Source organism: Orbicella faveolata, unplaced genomic scaffold (genome assembly GCF_042242905.1).
Source record: "Orbicella faveolata isolate gen_17 unplaced genomic scaffold, um_ofav_v1 contig_34, whole genome shotgun sequence".
NCBI lineage: Eukaryota > Metazoa > Cnidaria > Anthozoa > Scleractinia > Merulinidae > Orbicella > Orbicella faveolata.
The window spans coordinates 31098217-31117049 of NW_028301563.1; the positions used below are offsets into that span (position 1 = coordinate 31098217).

General features: G+C 38.5%; 1 protein-coding gene across 1 annotated transcript; it reads right to left on the reverse strand.

The window, feature by feature from the left end:
- Positions 1-1732: 1732 nt before the first annotated feature.
- LOC149105755 (uncharacterized) lies at positions 1733-15918 on the reverse strand. Its single transcript, XM_089272385.1, has 17 exons — positions 15798-15918; positions 15111-15217; positions 13771-13945; positions 12912-13107; positions 11648-11871; positions 11151-11261; positions 10605-10767; positions 10064-10254; positions 8901-9011; positions 8617-8764; positions 8113-8209; positions 7640-7692; positions 6785-7054; positions 5841-5915; positions 5433-5543; positions 2551-2784; positions 1733-2079 (listed from the first exon to the last, which is right to left on the reverse strand). The coding sequence occupies exons 1-17, from the start codon at positions 15840-15842 to the stop codon at positions 1733-1735; spliced, it is 2658 nt and encodes an 885-aa protein (XP_089128511.1). The 5' UTR covers positions 15843-15918.
- Positions 15919-18833: the final 2915 nt, after the last annotated feature.

Sequence of the window (18833 nt, forward strand, 5' to 3'; positions counted from 1 at the left end):
TTTTCAAAGAGGAGGACATCGCCAAATTCTGCCTGGAGATTCCGTCTGGTGTGCTTCCTTGTGGATAACTTGATTTCTTCAACAGCCAAAGACGTGAGATACGTACGATAGAAGTAGTTCTGTCATCTCAGTCAATCCTACTATTTTCTCGTTTGCAAGAACATCCGATCTGATGTAATCGAAAAGCATCTGGTAAGCCTCTGACTTGAGATTAGCAACTCATCTTCTAGTGATTCACCACAGCCATCGGAAGCTCCGTTGGGACTTGCCTCAGCCCTAGTATAGCCCTTGTAGCATGTCCTGTGGTAACAAGCTTCAGCTGTTACGATTTCACGCGACCCAATTGCGAGAATCCTGCTGTCCTTCTTTTCCATGGCTGATTTTCTAGTTGAGTGATCTGCACGCAAATCTCTGCATTGTTCCAAGGGTTCCCGATTTCTTGTTCCCTTAAGATACTTCTTTTCACAGAATATGCAGACATGTTCGTAAGTTGTGCTGGTGGTATGGGACTGTCGGATCGAGTTCCTCTGAGCTGCCGTTGGTTGTTGGTCGTCAGTTCAGCTTGTTGCTTTGAAATTGTTTCCAAGCGCTTTTTCATGGTAAACACGCTACGACATTTTCTGTGATAGTAAATGTTGGGGTTTCTCCTTCATTTAATGTCTCAGCAATGTCAAGGTGTTTGCGTTTACGAACAGCAGCTGCTTGCATCTTACAAGTGTACCTCAGGACTCCTCATCTTTTGGTCTAGTTCCGTATCATCGTCAGTACAGTGAATTGTACATGCATAACTGGACTGTTCTGAACGTGATCGCTTTTGATCGATGTTCTTTGTTCTTCAGGCGTGACATTTCCTCTTTTTGTGCTACCTATTCAGTCATGCAAGGTTCTACGTCAATATTAAGACTTAAAGGTTTTAAAAAAGCCATTTTTAAACCGGTTTAATTTAAGCGCTGAAGTTTGTATTTATTTATTCAGGTGTTCGTTCTTCACCAAAAATGATTTTAAATAAACAACAAAAGCAGCACAAAAGACCATCCGCACTGGTCATTGCAAATTAGCTTTGTCACTATATATGAATGAAATCATCTTTAGCAATGTATGAAATTATTATTTAATATCATTTTCCTTTTGATGCATTTCAAACTCCATATTTTTCAAAATCTCTCATTATGTCATCTACTGCTACACCTTTCCTATAAAATGACGAATGATATATACTTGAACGCCTATTTCGAGGATCTGTAAGTTTCTTGTCAAAAATCGACACTATCAGCTTAATATTTAGTTAATTGCTTTCTCTAAATGTTTACCTAGATGCTTACCGTTTATTTATCTCCTGAAAACTTTTCTCGTTTGTACAAGGAACCAAACTTTTAACACAAATTGGCCCTACACACCTGTCAAGAATGCCGCCATCTTGGATTTACCCATGATACAATGTGAATGACAATGTTGATTGTTTTTTAGTTTTTCGTGTAATCCTGACACAAATTTCTACTTCTTACAACTTCGAGGAGAAATACAAATGTTTTCCTTTTTTTTCAAATATCTAAAATACTGATAAAACGATCGTGACCATATATTTGGAGGATCCTCTTCCAAGCCTCGTTTCCATGCTGAAGCTATTTTTTGCGAAATTTTAAATTAAAAAAACTCACCCAAAGCTACTCATTCAGAAAGGTTATCATACAAATTTGAAAACAACTCATGCAGTAGTATCAGCTGATAACACTTAGGTCTTGTCCTTAGGTTTGGTACCGAAAAGTGGTCTGGCCCATGGACTAGTATAACTTCCGGCCATGAATGATGTTGTGAACTCGCTACCATGGACATGTCCAGATGGTTGATTGTAGGCATTTCCAAGGTATGACAAAGGATTTTTGTTTGATGAGGCTTCGGAGGCAATTGAAATATCGTTTCCATCTCCAAATTTGGGTCCGTAGGAAGAGCAGCTGAGTGTAGCATGCTTGTAATGAGATACTCCAATTAGCCTAAATGTTACTGGCCTCCAGCCTGGCTTGTTCACCAGTGAGAACAAGAATGCGGTAGAACTGCTCTTGTACCCACAAGTGGACGAGACTAGTTGGTAAAACAACAGAAATACCCTCGTTTACACTTTATCGTAAAAACCCCACGAAAACACATGATTTAATTGCATATAGTTGGAATCGTTTTATTGAGATTTCAAAATGTTTTCAATAGATAAGTACAGACGAAAATTCAGATATGGATTGCCTTTGTCAAGAGAACTATTGGTTTCAGCTCGAATCATTGAAACCAATTTCACAACTCGATAAAGTGTTGGACTTGTGGCTTGAAAGTTTGGGTCACTGGTATGGTCTGCCAAACTTCAAATGGTTGATGACGAATCATGTACGTTTGATACCAATTTAGATCATGTTTTTTTCATGACGTGTCCTTACTTAGATGCAAATGAGGGTTATTAAGTGTTTCTGATATGTACTGGACTATTTTTGGATTAACGATTAACTGATGCGAGGCCATGTGCTCCTAGAGGTGAATCATAAACATAAAGGGAACCCTACTCACCCCACGATGCACTCGTATATCCCCCAAAGATGTACTTTTCCACACGGATAATTGTCACTGTTGGTCCTTTGTTGTCGCATAATGAATGGAAAGTAGTGCTAGCCCAGCCATCCACTGATGCAAGCCAGCAGCGCTTCCACTGAGAGTTGCTTTGCATGACGGGTTTTAGCCAGTCTCGTAAGGTATTCAAGTGGTTGAGATTTTTGACTAAAATTTTTGAAGTCCATAAACCAGCTGTGGTAAATGAAAAACAAGCTTGATTCTAATCTAATGAAAGCATATTTCGAGGTTCTGGAAACATAAGAATAGGTTTTTATCTTGAGTAATTGGCAAACATTGAGACATCGAGAGCTCCGCAAGGCGTCGCACTAGTTTGCTGGAGAGATAGGTAGACGACAATAGAAACGAATCGTTTGGGATAAATGGCCACAAATGTGACGAGTTTAATTGAAACTAAGGTTACAAACAAAGATTAAAATCTCTTCAGGAAAGGTGGGGTTAAAACTTTCGCCACCAGTAAAAACTAAAGTAAAATACTACATAAGATATGTTAACAGTCTGCGGGTCGGTGACCGGGGAGGTGGAGGGAAAAAGAACAAATACGTCTAAACGCTAAAAAGCAGAAAAGTTCTTCTTGCGATGATGGCAATAGTAGGAAGGGGCCGCGTGTACGAGATAACCAACCTTTTGTACTTAACTTTGACACGCGCCCATTTTTCATTGGACAGGAGACTTCCATTGTTACCAGACTAGAGCACAACCCGCAAACTGATAAGAAACAGGAAATGCCTCGCGATGAAATAACATTATGCCTTCGTTATCGGCATAATGTTTGTTTTTATCCAAGACAATTAGTGTCATCGCCCACAATGCCGCGATACATCCGGGGCTTTTTTGTGACCTCCGCGCGTAAATTCAAAATGAATAATTATCCCAGCTGTCCAGACAATAAGAAAAATGACCGACATCTGCAAACAGTATGAATGTTTTGCGTGATTACGAGCTTATTAGTCAAGTTTAGAAAAAGTTTGCATATGGCTTTTGAAGATGACACATCAGTAGAAAATACGAGACCTTTTCTGAGATTTTACCCCAATTAGAATTAGTCGCAAATTTCATTTGAATTTGGTCCATTTCAAGGATTTTTTGGTATGAGAGTAAACTTCGAAGCTAAATTTTTCTTCCCTCGAATGCTTGACCAAAACGTTTGCATATGGCTTTGACCGTTTATTGCTTGAGACGGCTATATGCCCAGTTTCAAACTCCAACTTTAGATTTTTTCCACCAAAGTTCTTGCTTTCCCTCCCCTTAGAAACTCCCACGGGAATAGAACGAACCTATTTTGAATCTTCCGCTAGAATTTAAATGTAGTCGAAGCTCCGCCTCCGCAAACAATAGGACTCCTTTGGGACTATTAAGCGTTGAGACTAAGCAACAAAACAGCAGTTTAAAGGCTAATAAAAGATGAATAAAAAAGAAACAGTGCGATTCCTACGGCCCAAGCAGTTTCTATACTCTTAACGTAAAGTTAAAGAAAGAATCAGCGCTTTGCGATTATTATTTAAAATACCCTTTAATGGTAATCGCGTCTGTTAGAAAAAGAGATTTTTCTCACAAGTGTACCGAAAAGGCGGTACTGTGTAGCCAATGACAACCTACACGCAAACTGTCTCAAAAGAGCTTTTGTTTACATTTTGAATGCCGCCAAGGAGGCAAAAAATTCGTCAAAGTCAGTTCCCTATCGGAAAACCGTAAGTCAAGATGTCGTCCGTGCAAGAAATGCAGAGGGTTGATCGGGAGCTCTGTTTAGAGCTCATTGAATCCCCGTTCAATTGTGACCAACACGATAAAGAAAGTATACCGTGTTTATTTCCCTTTTCTCTTCATCATCCTGGATCGATGACATTTTTTGGCATACTGAACCTACTATAAAAAGAGCGAGTTCAGCGGTGCTAGGAGAGAGGCCGTGAAAAACATAACGCACAGTAGTCATTCAAATGATGAGTCAATTTTTCGCCTACCTTCACTCGCGCGTGACAAATTCTCCGCCTTGCTTGATTCTTACGAGCTAGCAAAAGCTTGTTTTCGGGGGGCGGGGAGTAAAATTTATTTTTGCAAAGCGTAAGTTTTGTTTGTTATCGCTTTTCAAACGCACGTGGTGAAGGTACTCTTCGCGCTTGTCCGGATTTGTGACTCAAGCTCGCAAGCCAACACAGATACTGAAAGGCCGGATTTTCTGGAAATTTAATTCTAACAAAGCGCAAGAAATAACTGCTAGCGGTCCTCCCAAGGCAGCAAGTTAGGCGTTGCGCTCGTCTTAACCGCTTTTAAGAACCGCTTTTTCTTTTTTTTACTATGGCTAATTAGAACGCTATTGTCCACTTTATCACACCCTGAAATTTGCTTCACACTCCCAACCGTTTGATTGACAGCAGTGGAATCGCGAAGAGACTCGAGGTATTCCCAAAGCTAAGTCTGTTGACCAATCACGGCCGATTAGTTCTGAATATCCAAATTATTATGCCGCGCATTAATAAAATGGGCACTGAAAGTGAAGAATGATCATCGCAGTAAATTTTCCAATTTAAGCAATTGGAAAGAAGAAGCCTGAAAAAAATCAGGGCTTCAACGGGATTCGAACCCGTGACCTCCGCGATACCGGTGCGATGCTCTACCAACTGAGTACATGTCGCAAAAGACAATAGCATTGTGGGCGATGGTGACAGTTGACAAATTTCTAAATCATGTAAGGCTATCCCATTAGTGTCTAAGAAAATAACCTGACTACTATGTCATAGTTCCGAATTAACGGCTCAATAGAAATCCCCCTTCCCCACCTGGTACGCATGTTCAGGTCAAGGTATGTCTGGTTTAGAGCTTACCCTCACAGTGGCGACCATAATAAAATGGCAAACAGTTACAGCTATATTCATCACCGTCTACATAGCATGTTCCTCCGTTTAAACAAGGACTACTGCGACACGGGCCAAAATCTGAACAAAATGAAAAAAACAAATGGTCCCGTCGTTAAATCAATGCCTTAAGTTAAGCTGAAATTGTTCAAAAAGAAAACTTTGTGACCGTTTCCAGTCAATGAAACCTCAAAACACCTAAATTGCAGCACGCTTTCAACCCACCCATTTGATAAATAATCGTCATACATACAAGCATTTGGATGATATTTTTTATCATCTCAAGCTCAGATCTCTAACGGCCAAGCGAAGGCTCATTTTTCAGTGTCAGACGTCAGACGAGTGACATCTGGGTACACGATTAGCAATTTTACTCACCGTGATTCCTCCACAAACCAACCAACAGCCATTTGTTCACAGCAGGAGGAAACACGTGAAGACCCAGAGAAGATCCTATAAAGATGACAATCATAACTGTATCTAGGTTCTCTAATCTGATTGTTTATCAGCAGGTTAACACTTATTGCTTAGTGTACGCACGTGCCTGGTGTTATTTGTCCGCACGCGTTATTTGCGCGCACTGTTAAAGAAAATTTGCACTTGAATGGGTTCTACTCCCAGATGGGAATCCCATATGAAAAGGACAGGGGTGCTCGTCGTACCATTTAGGGGTTCAAATAGTGGTTTTGGTAGCTCTTAGGGTGTTCAGCCTCAAAAGGTCCAAAGCGGGAGCTTTTGCAGTACCTTTTAGGGCATTGAGCCGAAAAATGTATGACAGAAAATGTATGATAATGTTATATTTTAGAATTGGTACTTCTTAGGGGTGAAAAAAATTTCAAGTCACGCCCACAAAACAGGATCTTGGTTCCTCTTAGGGGTTGTTTTAAAATTTTCCGACGAGCACCCTTGTCCTTTTTATATCGGAGTCCCCCCGAGGTGGGGTTTCTCCCTCTCATTTATGATAACTGTATTATATTATATTTAATTATAGAATATAATCATTATAAAATAAACAAATTATTTATTTTGTTAGCCTTTGTCAACTTCTACAACACGCCTACTGTGGTAAAAGACCGCTCCAGCGAAAATCAATGAAGAATTTCTAGTCTACATAATTTTCTAACACTGTTACTCGAATAAATAGTTAGACCTGCAAATGTGACTTTGTTCGTTTTTCCACTCATCTATGAAATCAGATGACGGCTATCAAATCAGGCGGGTTATATATATTGTCCGCAATCCGTTTTGTACCACGGGACATGTTTTGTCCAAGGAGAGCGCTGGTAAATATATCCCTGTAATTATCTGTATCAGTGACTGACCTCCCCATCTATTGCCTTGGACGTCAGTACCCGCCACTTCTGGATCTGGAAGCCGAGTGAATCGAGTTTCTGGTACAAACGGAACTTCCGTAATAAGCTGAATTCCCGGCTTGTCCCGTATGTTCGCCCACTTAACTGGCAATATCACGTGCCACTGTCGGCCATATACGTCATCACTTTCCATGTACAGACGGTGGCGTTTGCTGACACCGTATAGACGTTTATTTTCAGGATCAAACGCCAGAATTGTAAATAAGGTTGGATCAAGGGCTTAGACGAAACAAATGAAAACAATATGTTAATAATTCTCTTTTCAACGGAAGCAAAAACCTGACAAGACTGACAGGCTAAATCAAAAACCCGAACCAGACTGGTTGTAGTTTAATTGAGCGCATGCGTTGAACTTCGCTCGGACGCTCGGACTGTTTCCTCTGGTATTCGCACTTGTTCCGGTTTCAGTTCTAATTTTCTGCGCTATTCTTGAAACTGCTTTGCAACCCTTAAAGCCTCATGACCAACATAAATTTTCTCCTTATATGTCTCCATACATTTGTTACAATAATACTTAGGAGGATTACTTCCAATATAAAGACAATTCCCCAGAGGTGATCATTTGGTAAATTCTCGTGACCTGTGTGATGGAGTATGAATTGATATTCCAAGGAGAAATCTGATCTTGATCAAGGCAATTTTGATCAGTACCATTAGTCAAGGGTGATAATTTCCTAATTTTCCATGACCAGTGTGCTATACTATGTATTTACCTTTCAAAGAGAAATTTTATTTTGATGAGTTCGTACAGAAAGGGTTATGTAGCTGCACAAGTTTAGAGGTCACTTTTAGCTGTAATCTTACCAAAGTGAGATTTTCCTTCATTTTGGGTCCCTAAACATGTGCTTCTTGGAAACCTGTTAAGATTAGAACGAAGGGCATACAATCAGTCACAGTTACGTAATTATTAAAACTGCGCTTTTCAATGTTGTACACCAAGCTTCCACTTTTCATGGCCTCGAAGATTGTAAGTGTTTGAAGCGAAAATTTGCAAGACCTATGTAAAAGTTTAAAAAGGTTATAAAGCGCTTATCACTTGAGTTTTGTATTGCTTCGGTACACAATTGGCTTGAAAAACTCTCGCCATTTTTTCATCCAATCAGAAATAAAACGAGGCCAATCGTGACTCACGCGCGCAGGTTTTCGTCAGCTATGTACTTCGAAAATTAATCGGCTGACTGGATTAATTGTGTCCTTTGTCATTGGCCAGAATGATTACTTTGTTTTAACTTAGAGCAAGAGAATATGCTAGTAAAGATGTTCACATGAACACTTACACGTCGTCTTCACTGTATTCTCCAAAACACAGAAACACAATCGCCTCATTGCCGTCGTATGCACAGAGAAAGCCACGCTTTACCAAGGCTGGGCTTCCTGAAAGATGAAAACAAAAACTTAAGCATTGTTCATTATGTCATTACCATCAGTTTAAGCAAAATCTTAAGCCCTCTTTCTTTCTAGAAAAAAGCTTAAAAACCGTACTTTCCTGCGCGGCACATTAATACATATAGCTTATACAAGGAAATACCTATACCCACCCCCACCCCCTCTTTTTCCCCCTTCCATCACCCACTGGTTTAACACATTTTAACAGTTTCTGGTTGATAATTGTATTGTTCCAGAAAATGTCCACAACGGCCCCAAGCTCCTAAAAAGTTTTTGGTTTGAACACTATCACCCCTACGGAATTTCTAATTTAGCGACCTTCCATGGGATAGATATTACCGAAAACTTGACATTAACACAAAGTTTATTGCTAGATTTCACAAAGTACTGTCTACCTTCTTCTTTGAACGGCTTCCCATACACCTCCACACGCATGCATCTTTTTCCTTGCGTGCCACTAAGGTCAAAGGTCACTGTCGAAGCCTTTTTGGGTACGATCAAGGTATGCGTAATCACGTGGTCTACCTGGTTTCCTTGGAAACGCTATATAGACATAATTGGCATCATAATTTCGGAAGTATGGTAATTGCGGATATGTGTGCGATGTTTGCCAAGGTGGCAAACATTAAAGACTATTCTGAGATATAAAAAGAATGTCTGTGATATCACTCTCACATACCTTTTTCTTTCCATGCTCTTGAATGATTTTCCCATCAAATGACAGGAAGACAAATTCAGGGGGAAGCTCGCATTCATTTTCTGGGTGACACAGTTTTCCCTGCATTGAGATCTATTTAACACAAAACGTTAAAAGCTGAATATTGAACTTTGGGTAATGCTTCAACAACAAACAACAAAAACAAACAATATTTACGTGTCTAGGTAATATTAGGCTCGATTTGCGCCGCTTTCTCGAGTCCGGTCAACGTTCCTCCCCGGGAAGAGACGGCTGGACGCGTGAGCGGCAAAGCATGTCTGTGACGTAACTTCATAATGTAATTCTTGCGGCGCTTCAGGTGGCCGGAAATGTCATCTGATGACAATCATAGGCAGGCACACATGACGCCTACGGCTCGTAAAATTTGTGGCGTTTTCGCAACTTCTTTTAACTTTGGCCCTCCAACCTATTTTGTTTCACATTATTGTTGCGGAAGGGCTTTACATGCTGTGTTCTATAGAACAGTTTTTTTTTTGTTTTTTTTTTTCAAAGTAGAGCAGAGCTGTTTGACTATGCTGTAGCAACTGTCATGTCAAAGGTCACACATATGTTGGTGTAAATGGTGTTGACACCATGTTTATGTTTTGCTAGCTCAGTTTGCTTTGGCTCATTTAAAAATTCAATTTTGTCTGGCTTCTCCAGACACTTCTCTTCAAGAAGACTAAGGTACACATCAATTTGACTGAGTGTTTTGTTCCTTGAAATCGATGTTTGCGTTTATCCCTCCCTTTGTTTACTTTGTTCGTTATCTCTTATTCTGGTACCACATGATTCAAATATAGATTCTAACGTATAAGTTTGTTGACTATTTTGCGTGTTGTATATGTTACTACGGTTTAGATCAGGCAAGATTTCATCAGTTGACGGTATTTGGTTAAATATCCCACTAATGCGATCGCACTTCATATCGCACAACTCCTTTGCTACTGTAGCCCGAGAGTAGCAAAAAGCACTATTCATCCTGCAGAATGCGGTTCAATCACATATCACAAGTTACATTCTCACCCGCCACTCCCCCCCTCCCCACCCACCACTCTTTCTCAGCGTATTTAGTACGTGGCCATTTCCCCTACATTATTTTCCCTGGGGGTTGTTCTTTGTTCTTTGTCTGTCCAAACTCTTACCTGAGTAACGTAGTACGGTTTTTTGAGATTGATGGTTAATGTCCTAACAGTATCCGACTCCTGAACACACCATGCTTTTTCTGGTCCCGAGTTGAGACGGGACTGATCCCGAGTCCCGTTCTCTGTTTCACTCGATGCATTTATCTGGGAATCTTTGATGGCACCAGACTCCATTCCAAGGGGGCGAGGAACTGTAAAAAAGACGTGAAATAACTAGGCTCGTGAAAGTAACTGTTTAGCAGTTACACTCATGCTCCTTTTCTACTGAAAGACCTGTTTTCATAAGGAGTCAGTCATCTCAATTAAATTTAATAACACGCCAATGTTTGACCAAGTTTGCAAAAAGAAATTGCTCCAGCAGTGGGGTCTTGTTGTGAACACTTCCTACCCCTTCATCCTTTAAAGAAACATTTTTCCATTAAGTAGTAAGGCAGTTTTGGTGAGTTCTTATAGTTACATTAGGCGAAAAATAAGCCGCATATTTTTTCTATTCTATGCGGAAAACCTTCAACAATTCAGGTATAAAGTATAAGTCGCTCACCATTTCTGTTATCCACAAGATAACATCCATATAATTCAATTGCCATCGACAAGCGTGTCTTCCAAGAGCGCGGATTAATGCGTAAATACTGGCCGATGATTGGAGGACTGATAACGGATACTTTCACCGGCGGAAATTTGCTGTTAGCTGTACATGTAAATTCCTAAGAGAGATGGTGTTGAGAATTTTTAAAAGCCAACTACATTATATTTTGTCTTCAGAAGGGAAAAGCATTCATGCCACGGTGATTCATTGGAGCTTGTCCCAAAATGTCTGGGGTTTTTTGTAACCTGAATGTAAAAGACGGAGTGAACTTTATTTGTTTTCAATTTTTACGCCGTGGGGTTGCATTGAAAAAAGATAAATTATTATACGATGACGACAAATTCAAAGAAGTAGGTTAAAATGCAAAATTTTATATGGAGCAAAAATACGACACCAAACGAGCCAGGAACAATTATGAAATTGTTTTGATCAATTCGGCGGACAAGGGAAAATTGGTTGAAAAAAGAACACATGTGAAAACTCAATAAAGCTATCGATTACTTTTGGTTTTCCGCTTGTTTTGTCCTTGTACACCATCCACATTATATTGTCGTTACTGGAATGTACCAAGAACGAGGTCACGTAACTGCCATTTGATTCTTCGATAGAAACCTAAAATTGAATGTTAGCGCAAACAAATATCAATCATTTTCATAGCCAAGGATAAAGATCTCGACACGCAAATTGACACTTGACAGTCGGACAAAAAGACACCAAGTTAACACAAAATAAAATATTGCGGGAATATATTGGGGGTAGGTTTGATGCACAAACTGGCAGTTACACTCCCGGGGGTTACTCCCAGAAAAATCAGGTGGGGATGTGCGACTCGCTTCCCAAAACCCTTACCGTCAGTTTAAGACTAAATCTGTGATTTTCCCTACCCTATTTATGACCTGGCCAAAAATTTGATACCCTATTTGAGACCAAAATGGCCGAAATCGATACCCTATTCCCCCATCCCCCGGCGCAGTTGAAAGAAACTTAAGTTTCATCACCATTTCAACTTTAGTCTTAGTGCGGAAATCCACTTGCAGGAAGTTGTTGCGGTCATAATGAAGCATTCCGTCTTCAACCATAAACACACCAACAGAGCCTGGTCTTGAAAAGTGAGGACAGTGCCCAGTTTTGTTTCGTTCAGTCTTCATGTAAGAGGAACTCGACAGCTGACTTTCCTTGATTTTGCCATCTTTCACCCCCAAGGGGCGAAAACGGGAGCATGCTACAAAAACAAAATGATAAATAATAAATTTTGACCGGATTAACTTCAGTAACTTACTAACTTTTCAGTGAAATTCAAAAAAGAACTTTAAAATTTGCGTCAACATGGCCGTCAAACACTGTTGCTATGGAAACATATATAACGTTAATCACCCACAAACATTGTTTTGCCACAGCGAAGTCTTTTGAAATATGTTTTTTACAATAACTATCTAATTTCTCGCGCGCTGATTGGCTCATTTTTATGAACAATAAGAATACAGACGGATAAAATTTTAATTTATGCAAGCTTTCAAGTTCAACTTTCAGCTGTCAAACTGTCAACTTTTTAACCAATGAGATTTTATGGACTTTTTTAAGTATCCAATCAAAAAGCGAGAAAAGCTATTGACAATGTTCGCGTCATTTATGAATAAAATTCACTTATCTTTGTTTACGGCAAGATTAAGGCGCCTTTACCCCTCATTTATTCCCAGCATTTGACCATTTTGGGGTCTTGTTATTGTAAAAAACAAATTGACGTCAGTTTTTTTATGCGTCTGTCCTCTTATTGATGATAAATTTCGTCATAACATTGTCAAAGTTTACTGCGGAACCACTCGCCTGCGGCTTGTGGTTCCACAGCCACTTAGACAATGTTATGACGCAATTTATCATCAATAAGAGGACAGACGCATAAAAAACTGACGTCAATTTGTTAATTACGTAATAGGTAAGATTTTCATTGTGTTGGAAAGTTGGAAAGTCCGCACTCTCAACACCCAGTCCATTCAAGAGAGTAGATACAACAATGTTGTCACGTTATACCCCATTCTTTAACTAGACTAAATTTTGCAAATTTTTTCGTTCTGTAATCCATCTTTATCCTCCCAAATCTTGGCGATCCTTGTCCACCTTCGGCCTGTTAATACCTCCTTGGTAATTTAATACCATTATTAAGTGTTATTTTGAGGTTTGAGGTTTACTTCGGAAAAAAACCGGACACACATTATCATTATGCTAAGAAAACAGATATTTCATTATCATAAATTATTAACTTACTTGGTGCGTAGAACTCAAAGGAAGACCTTGCTCGTTCTGTTTTTGCTGCTCCATCCAGGCTTTCATCTTCCCAGTAATATTCCACAGCTACAAAAGTCGACGTTTGTGAAGTTTTTCCCGGCGAGGTTCTCTTCTGATGGTCAACTTTGAGATTTATGGCGAGGGTGATATTTTGGCAGGATTCCAACTTATCAAACTGAAATTTATAAATTCATGGAGAACAGTCTGTGATTTTTCTTTAGCCGAGTAATTTTAAGTTTATTTTGGTCGATTTTAGGCCTTTCCACAAATATCACGTTAAATCACCTAAACAGCTTTGCGGAAATTCTCAAAACATTTTCTAAATATCAATAAAATTTTTCTAAATATCTCGAAAAACGTTCCCAATAGTTTCTTGTTTTTATTTTAAAGATAAGCCGATTTTGAGTCACTTAGGCCAACACTTGCTTAAAACGTTCTTTTAGTCGGCAGGAGTAGGGGAGGCAAGTTGTTAATTTAGAGCTTTTAGCGATATGGAAAACACATTTTTCCAGGGGAAGTCGCTGAAGTGGATTGTTTCTGGCATATAACTGAGTATTGTTTCAAGAAAATAGCGAGGAAAACACAGGGCTAAGCCAAAAAAAGCTATTAAACTATTACTAAATATCTCCTAAATTTTCTAAATTTCTTAAATTGTTCTTATTATTTCGGAAACTTTTAAAGATCCCAAAAGATATCCGGATAATTGTGGAAAGCCGGCCCTAGTTTGTTTACACTTCATAGTTTTGTTTGAACAATTTGTCAAATAGGTAAACTTATATTTACTTCATTGCGCCGCACAGATTAGGATTAATTATTTCCTAACCAATCATTATCTTACCTTAACGATCAAGGTTGACTCCTGACTTATCAAGCTGGTATATTCTGGTCCAGTTATGTTTTGAGCCGAATCAAACTCGAGCTGTTCAGGAAAAGACCACTTCACCTCCAGGTTGGCAGCGGCACCATGTGAATCTTGGTCGTGTGCTATGAAAAGGTGCTGAGTGGCCAAACCACTGTGAAAAGAAGAGCATGGGTTGACTTACAACAGAATCATTTATATCTTGCTGCTTATGACATCAGCTGTAGATACATTAATTCAAATACAAATCGTTTCTTTCCATTAAATAAGAACAACTATCGATCGTCACTCGGCTAAGACGCTTTTATCACCGCTTGTTTTTCCGCGTTTGACGTTTGCGTGTTTCCCGCGCTTGGCACGGGTTGTGTGGTGTCTCGCGTGTGGCGCGGGCGAGTAGTCTTGTTTTCTTCAAGCTTTGACTGAATAGCTTTTTGCCTTTGGCAAATATCATGCAAACTCGCCTAAATATCCTTCCAGAAAACACAAATAAAACTATATTTAACTTGACGTTTCGTATGTTTCGACATACATGTACATGTACATCTTCCCCAAAAAATTTCAGTCTAAATGTCCGGAGCAAACGATTTTCTAAATACCTCGGAAAACCCCATAAATATCAGTCTTATTTTTGTTTTAAAAATAAACCAATTTTGGTGATAAGTTAGGTCAAATATTTAATAATCTCGATCCAAATTTTCTTGCAGCAGTAGTAGAAGATTCAGGTGCATGGATGTTACTATTATCCGCCATTTTTGAAAATTGCTGCTTTAGTGCTTTTTAGTGAGTGGAGTATATTTTTCAATTGGGAGATCACTGTCATGGATTGTTTCTGCCATAGCGCTATGAATTGTTTAAAGAAAATAGCGAAGAAAACACAGAGCTCAACCAGAAAAGCTGTGAACATTCAGTTTCAATATTTCTAAATTTTCCGGAAAATATTTTCTAAATATCTCGAAAAGTTCTAAATATCCCCCAAAAAATCGGACAATTTGTGGAAAGCCTAATAACACATACATACATGCATCCTTTGTTGACTGTCCCCAAAGGGGTTTTTCAAAGACAATACCTTTAATTTAAAATTACAGCAAACCTAAAATACTAATTACTTACGGTAATATATCGGTAATTAAAGAGAAAGTTCGTTTAAGTTAAGAATTTAAGACGTTTTCAAGTAGATCCCATTTGAATTAAATTTCGATTATTATAATCATTATTGTTATTGTGGGTTATAGCTCAGTTGCAACAACCACTTGGAGTACTTCAAGACTACTTGCGAAAAAAATTGAAATCCAATAATGTAGTGCTATGTTACACCATACCCTTGCACAATGGGTTCAGACTGATTAGCCAACGATACAAAAACCACCAGCCTCGGGTCTCCTCCTTTTGCAGAAACACAAGATGCTTGGGGCATAACGGATTGAGCCTAAATAGGAGCAGAAAAATTAACATTAAAATAAGTTTTGACTGTCTTCATTAAAGAGAGAATGAAAACTTTATCGAAGAAAACACTGAGCAATTCTTGCTCAGAAGATGTTGTAATGGATAACATTGTTTTAACATCTCTTTGAGAAATTAAAGCGATATCCTGAACAAACACAGTGCTTCAACGATTGAATTCATGCAATGTGTAAAACAGAAGCTACATTGCTTTGCGCATAAATTTCGAAAAGACCTCGATTTCAACTCATGGAACAAATAAAGAATAGGGAACGCGAAACTAAACAAAGCACGCACTTCCATCAATACAAACTCCTGAAACTCTGTGTAATAAAGTTTAAGAGCTGAAGAAATTGCTATTAGTTTGACATCCCCAACATCCAGTGTAGCCTGTATGCTTCAGTTTAAAAGTAACACGCCCAAACAGCCGAGATGTGGCCATTTTAAGAGTTTCAAGAGGGCGCACACTGCGCGCATACAATAGCCTACTTTCTTTTGATAACGTTAAAATCGCGGTTCGATCAGCTAGTATAGCGTTGAAAAGAAATCCTTGAAAACATTCTTACCATAGCTTGTTTGAGCAACAACAGCACCAAGAGAGATACTATCATTTTAACTTGAATGGCCCAAAGCGTTTCACATCACAAGCAACAATGGAAAAGACACCACTGAAGGAAAGAGGACTAAAAATTGATAGCAACAAACGAGTGCTTACAATATTTAAATGTCACTGCGTTTAACAAAGTAATGACATGTTTATTCTATGGTGAAATAATGTCAGCTTGGATCCATTAAACATATATCAGTGGAGTTTGCAGAATTTACTTTCCTTTTTCACTCAAAGAAGAGAAAATAGTTTAGCCAGAGCAAGACAAATGATTTACCAAATCACAACTCTTAACGAAAATGGCCTCAACTGCATACAAAAAATCTGCTTTTTCAGCCCTAAAAAATTCTGCTTATTTAACTGAGCTGTAACGCAGTTCTTATATGTCCAATTTTGTCGGCCCGACGTTCAAACTCGACGCATTTTGAAATTAAAACACCAAAGTTTGGTTTCTATATTGAAAGGAGATAATTGCCTTTAATGCATAACTGGGCATGATACGCCGTTCAAACTCGACGCATTTTGAAATTAAAACTCCAAAGTTTTACTTTCGATAGTGATATATGGAAAGGAGATAATTGGCTTTAATGTTTTATCGAACAACTTTGGAATTTAAAACGGACTGGCAATTTAACTTTACCTAAACTCTTTTTATATAAGAATATTGTTTTTCCAGCCCAGGCTGAATATTCTTATTTTTCTGCCGATTTGAGGGTGAAAATATGGCTTTTGAATATTCTTAGATTAAAGGAATACAAACTGGACTATGTCGACACAACGTCAGATTATCTGTCCTATCATGACTTTGATGGCGTGAAAGTAATTTTGAAGCCAAACTGCAGGCAATAAAGCCTGACATGAAACATATAACTTCTTGCAGAAATTTCATTAGCATCGAACATACGGCTAGTAATGTTTTTGTTGTTTTTTGGCGAGTTTTGCCGTCGAGAGAAATTATATTCTTTTCAAAATCTCAGCCTCGGGGTTATTCTTAAAATATTCTTACAACTTCGCAAATTTCAGCCTCGATATCTTTATAAGATATATTCTTATAAAAAGAAAAGACTGTATTGCAGCTGCATACTTTTGGCAGGTAGATATTTTATGTTCAAAAATTGAAAGTTAGAGTGGATATGTTAATGCCTAAGCTAAGTTAAGTGATAACATCATCTGCATAATCGAAATAATTGTCTCCAGACAAGTTTAAAAAAGCTCTGAAAAAATGAAAGAAATGTTCTCTGCATTTTCTCATGATCAGTGGTTGGTTTCTGGACATATCTTCGAGAATTATACGCTCTCTGTGCTATAAACGGTGGGACAAAACTCTAAAATCCACTCAAAAAGCCTAATATTAACGAGCCACCAGCTGAATAGTTCTCTTCATGATAAAACTTTTGAAGAACAAAGTGGATTAACTATTTCAAACTATTACTGACGTCACAAGGGGTAAAGGGGTTGTTAAATTAAAGAAAATATCGCAACAGTCCGTGTGTTTAACACTACATTTCAACCATGAACCAGTTTCATATAAAATTATCGGATTTCTGTTGTTACAGTTTTTAAAATATTCGTTGAGTTTCTTGACTTGAAACTCTCTTGTACATGGTTGAAACACGTTCCCGCTGAAATTTATTAGTATTGTGTTGCGTTTGTTAAGAAAATAGAGAAACCTGCTAAGTGTGTCTCCTGTCTGAGTGCACTCTAATTTAATGATTATTTTAGCTGCATTTGAGCCAAATTACTCACTGCCGAGAATGTTTTATTATTATTAAACTGCAAAGTTCTTTTTTACGGTTTCAGAATGCTTAACAACACCATTCTAATTTTTTTTTGGAAAAGTTTTTCGTGTACTTGATTTAAAGCTTTCACCTATCCGAACTAGTGATAACAACACTTAATCTGTTAATAATCCATATATTTTACAATTTTCTTCCCTCTCAATTTTTTTGACATTGACAGCTATTATCGTTATATAGCCTCGAGAGACATCATTTTGTTTCTAAGGGAAACAGACAAGAGTTAATTCATTGGGATGAACTTCCCGTCGGAAATTTAACTTCCACATCTCTTTAAAAAGAGCTGCAGGTGCAAACATGTATTATCATTAAACAAGTTTTTAGGTGTAAATAGCTCTCTGAAAATATCACATGGAGGCAGTTTCTTAAATCGTCTGTTTTGGGTGATCGACCAGTGACATATAAAATAAAATTGCCTTAACAGATGTTGGAAGTCTCTAGAGTCGGGGAACAAAATATTGAAATTAAAACTGGAGAAACTACCAAATTAGTTAGCTAACTAATTTTTACTCAAAACTCCGAAAAAAATACCGAAGTACGTGACCACTCTATGTAATTCCCCGGGGTAATTCCATACATTTTCAAGGCAGATTAGTTAAATTCCTCGTCTTTAATTTAGATATGAACCACTTCTACGAATATGAAATACGGTAAACTTGAAATGCAGTCATACATGGTTGTAAAACCAACGGTGTTTCAATATCGCTACAGTTTATTTTAAAATGTCAGAAAATTGTCATTAATATTTTGTTTTGAATTGAGTAAAGTAAGCACCTTGCTGCTTGACTTAGTGCTGTTACTTTACCTAAATTATTCATTGGGAGTGTCGCGGAGGAGTGTTTCTACCCACAGTTGACGGTGTTATAGTTCTACTGAAATAAAAACAGTTTACAAATGTAGCCCATAAAAAGGCTCGAAGAGCGCACATAACATCCGTGACCACTTCACCTGTCAGTCTGAGAATGTTGTGTATTGCATTTTTTGTCGTCGCTGCAATTGCCTGTACATCGGAGAGACTGAAAGGCGACTACGGGAACGTTTCAGCGAGCACCTCTGTTGCATTCGAAACCGATCGCGCGGGTTTCCCGTAGCTGAACATTTCAACTGCTCCTCCCACTGGTCTGTGGCTTGAAACGGTGCTCTGGCAGTAACATCAGCCACAAGCAGCATGAAATGAAATTAATCTTCAAGCTGGACAC

What these genes read in the sequence shown, in the direction of transcription:
- LOC149105755 (XM_089272385.1), bottom strand. Translation starts at nt 15,842, where the DNA reads ATGATAGTATCTCTCTTGGTGCTGTTGTTGCTCAAACAAGCTATG. An exon ending in TTATGGTCGCCACTGTGAGG is followed by an intron (nt 2,785 to 5,432) that starts GTAAGCTCTAAA and finishes CATTTACCACAG; the next exon opens with CTGGTTTATGGACTTCAAAA. An exon ending in ATATACGAGTGCATCGTGGG is followed by an intron (nt 2,080 to 2,550) that starts GTGAGTAGGGTT and finishes TTTACCAACTAG; the next exon opens with TCTCGTCCACTTGTGGGTAC.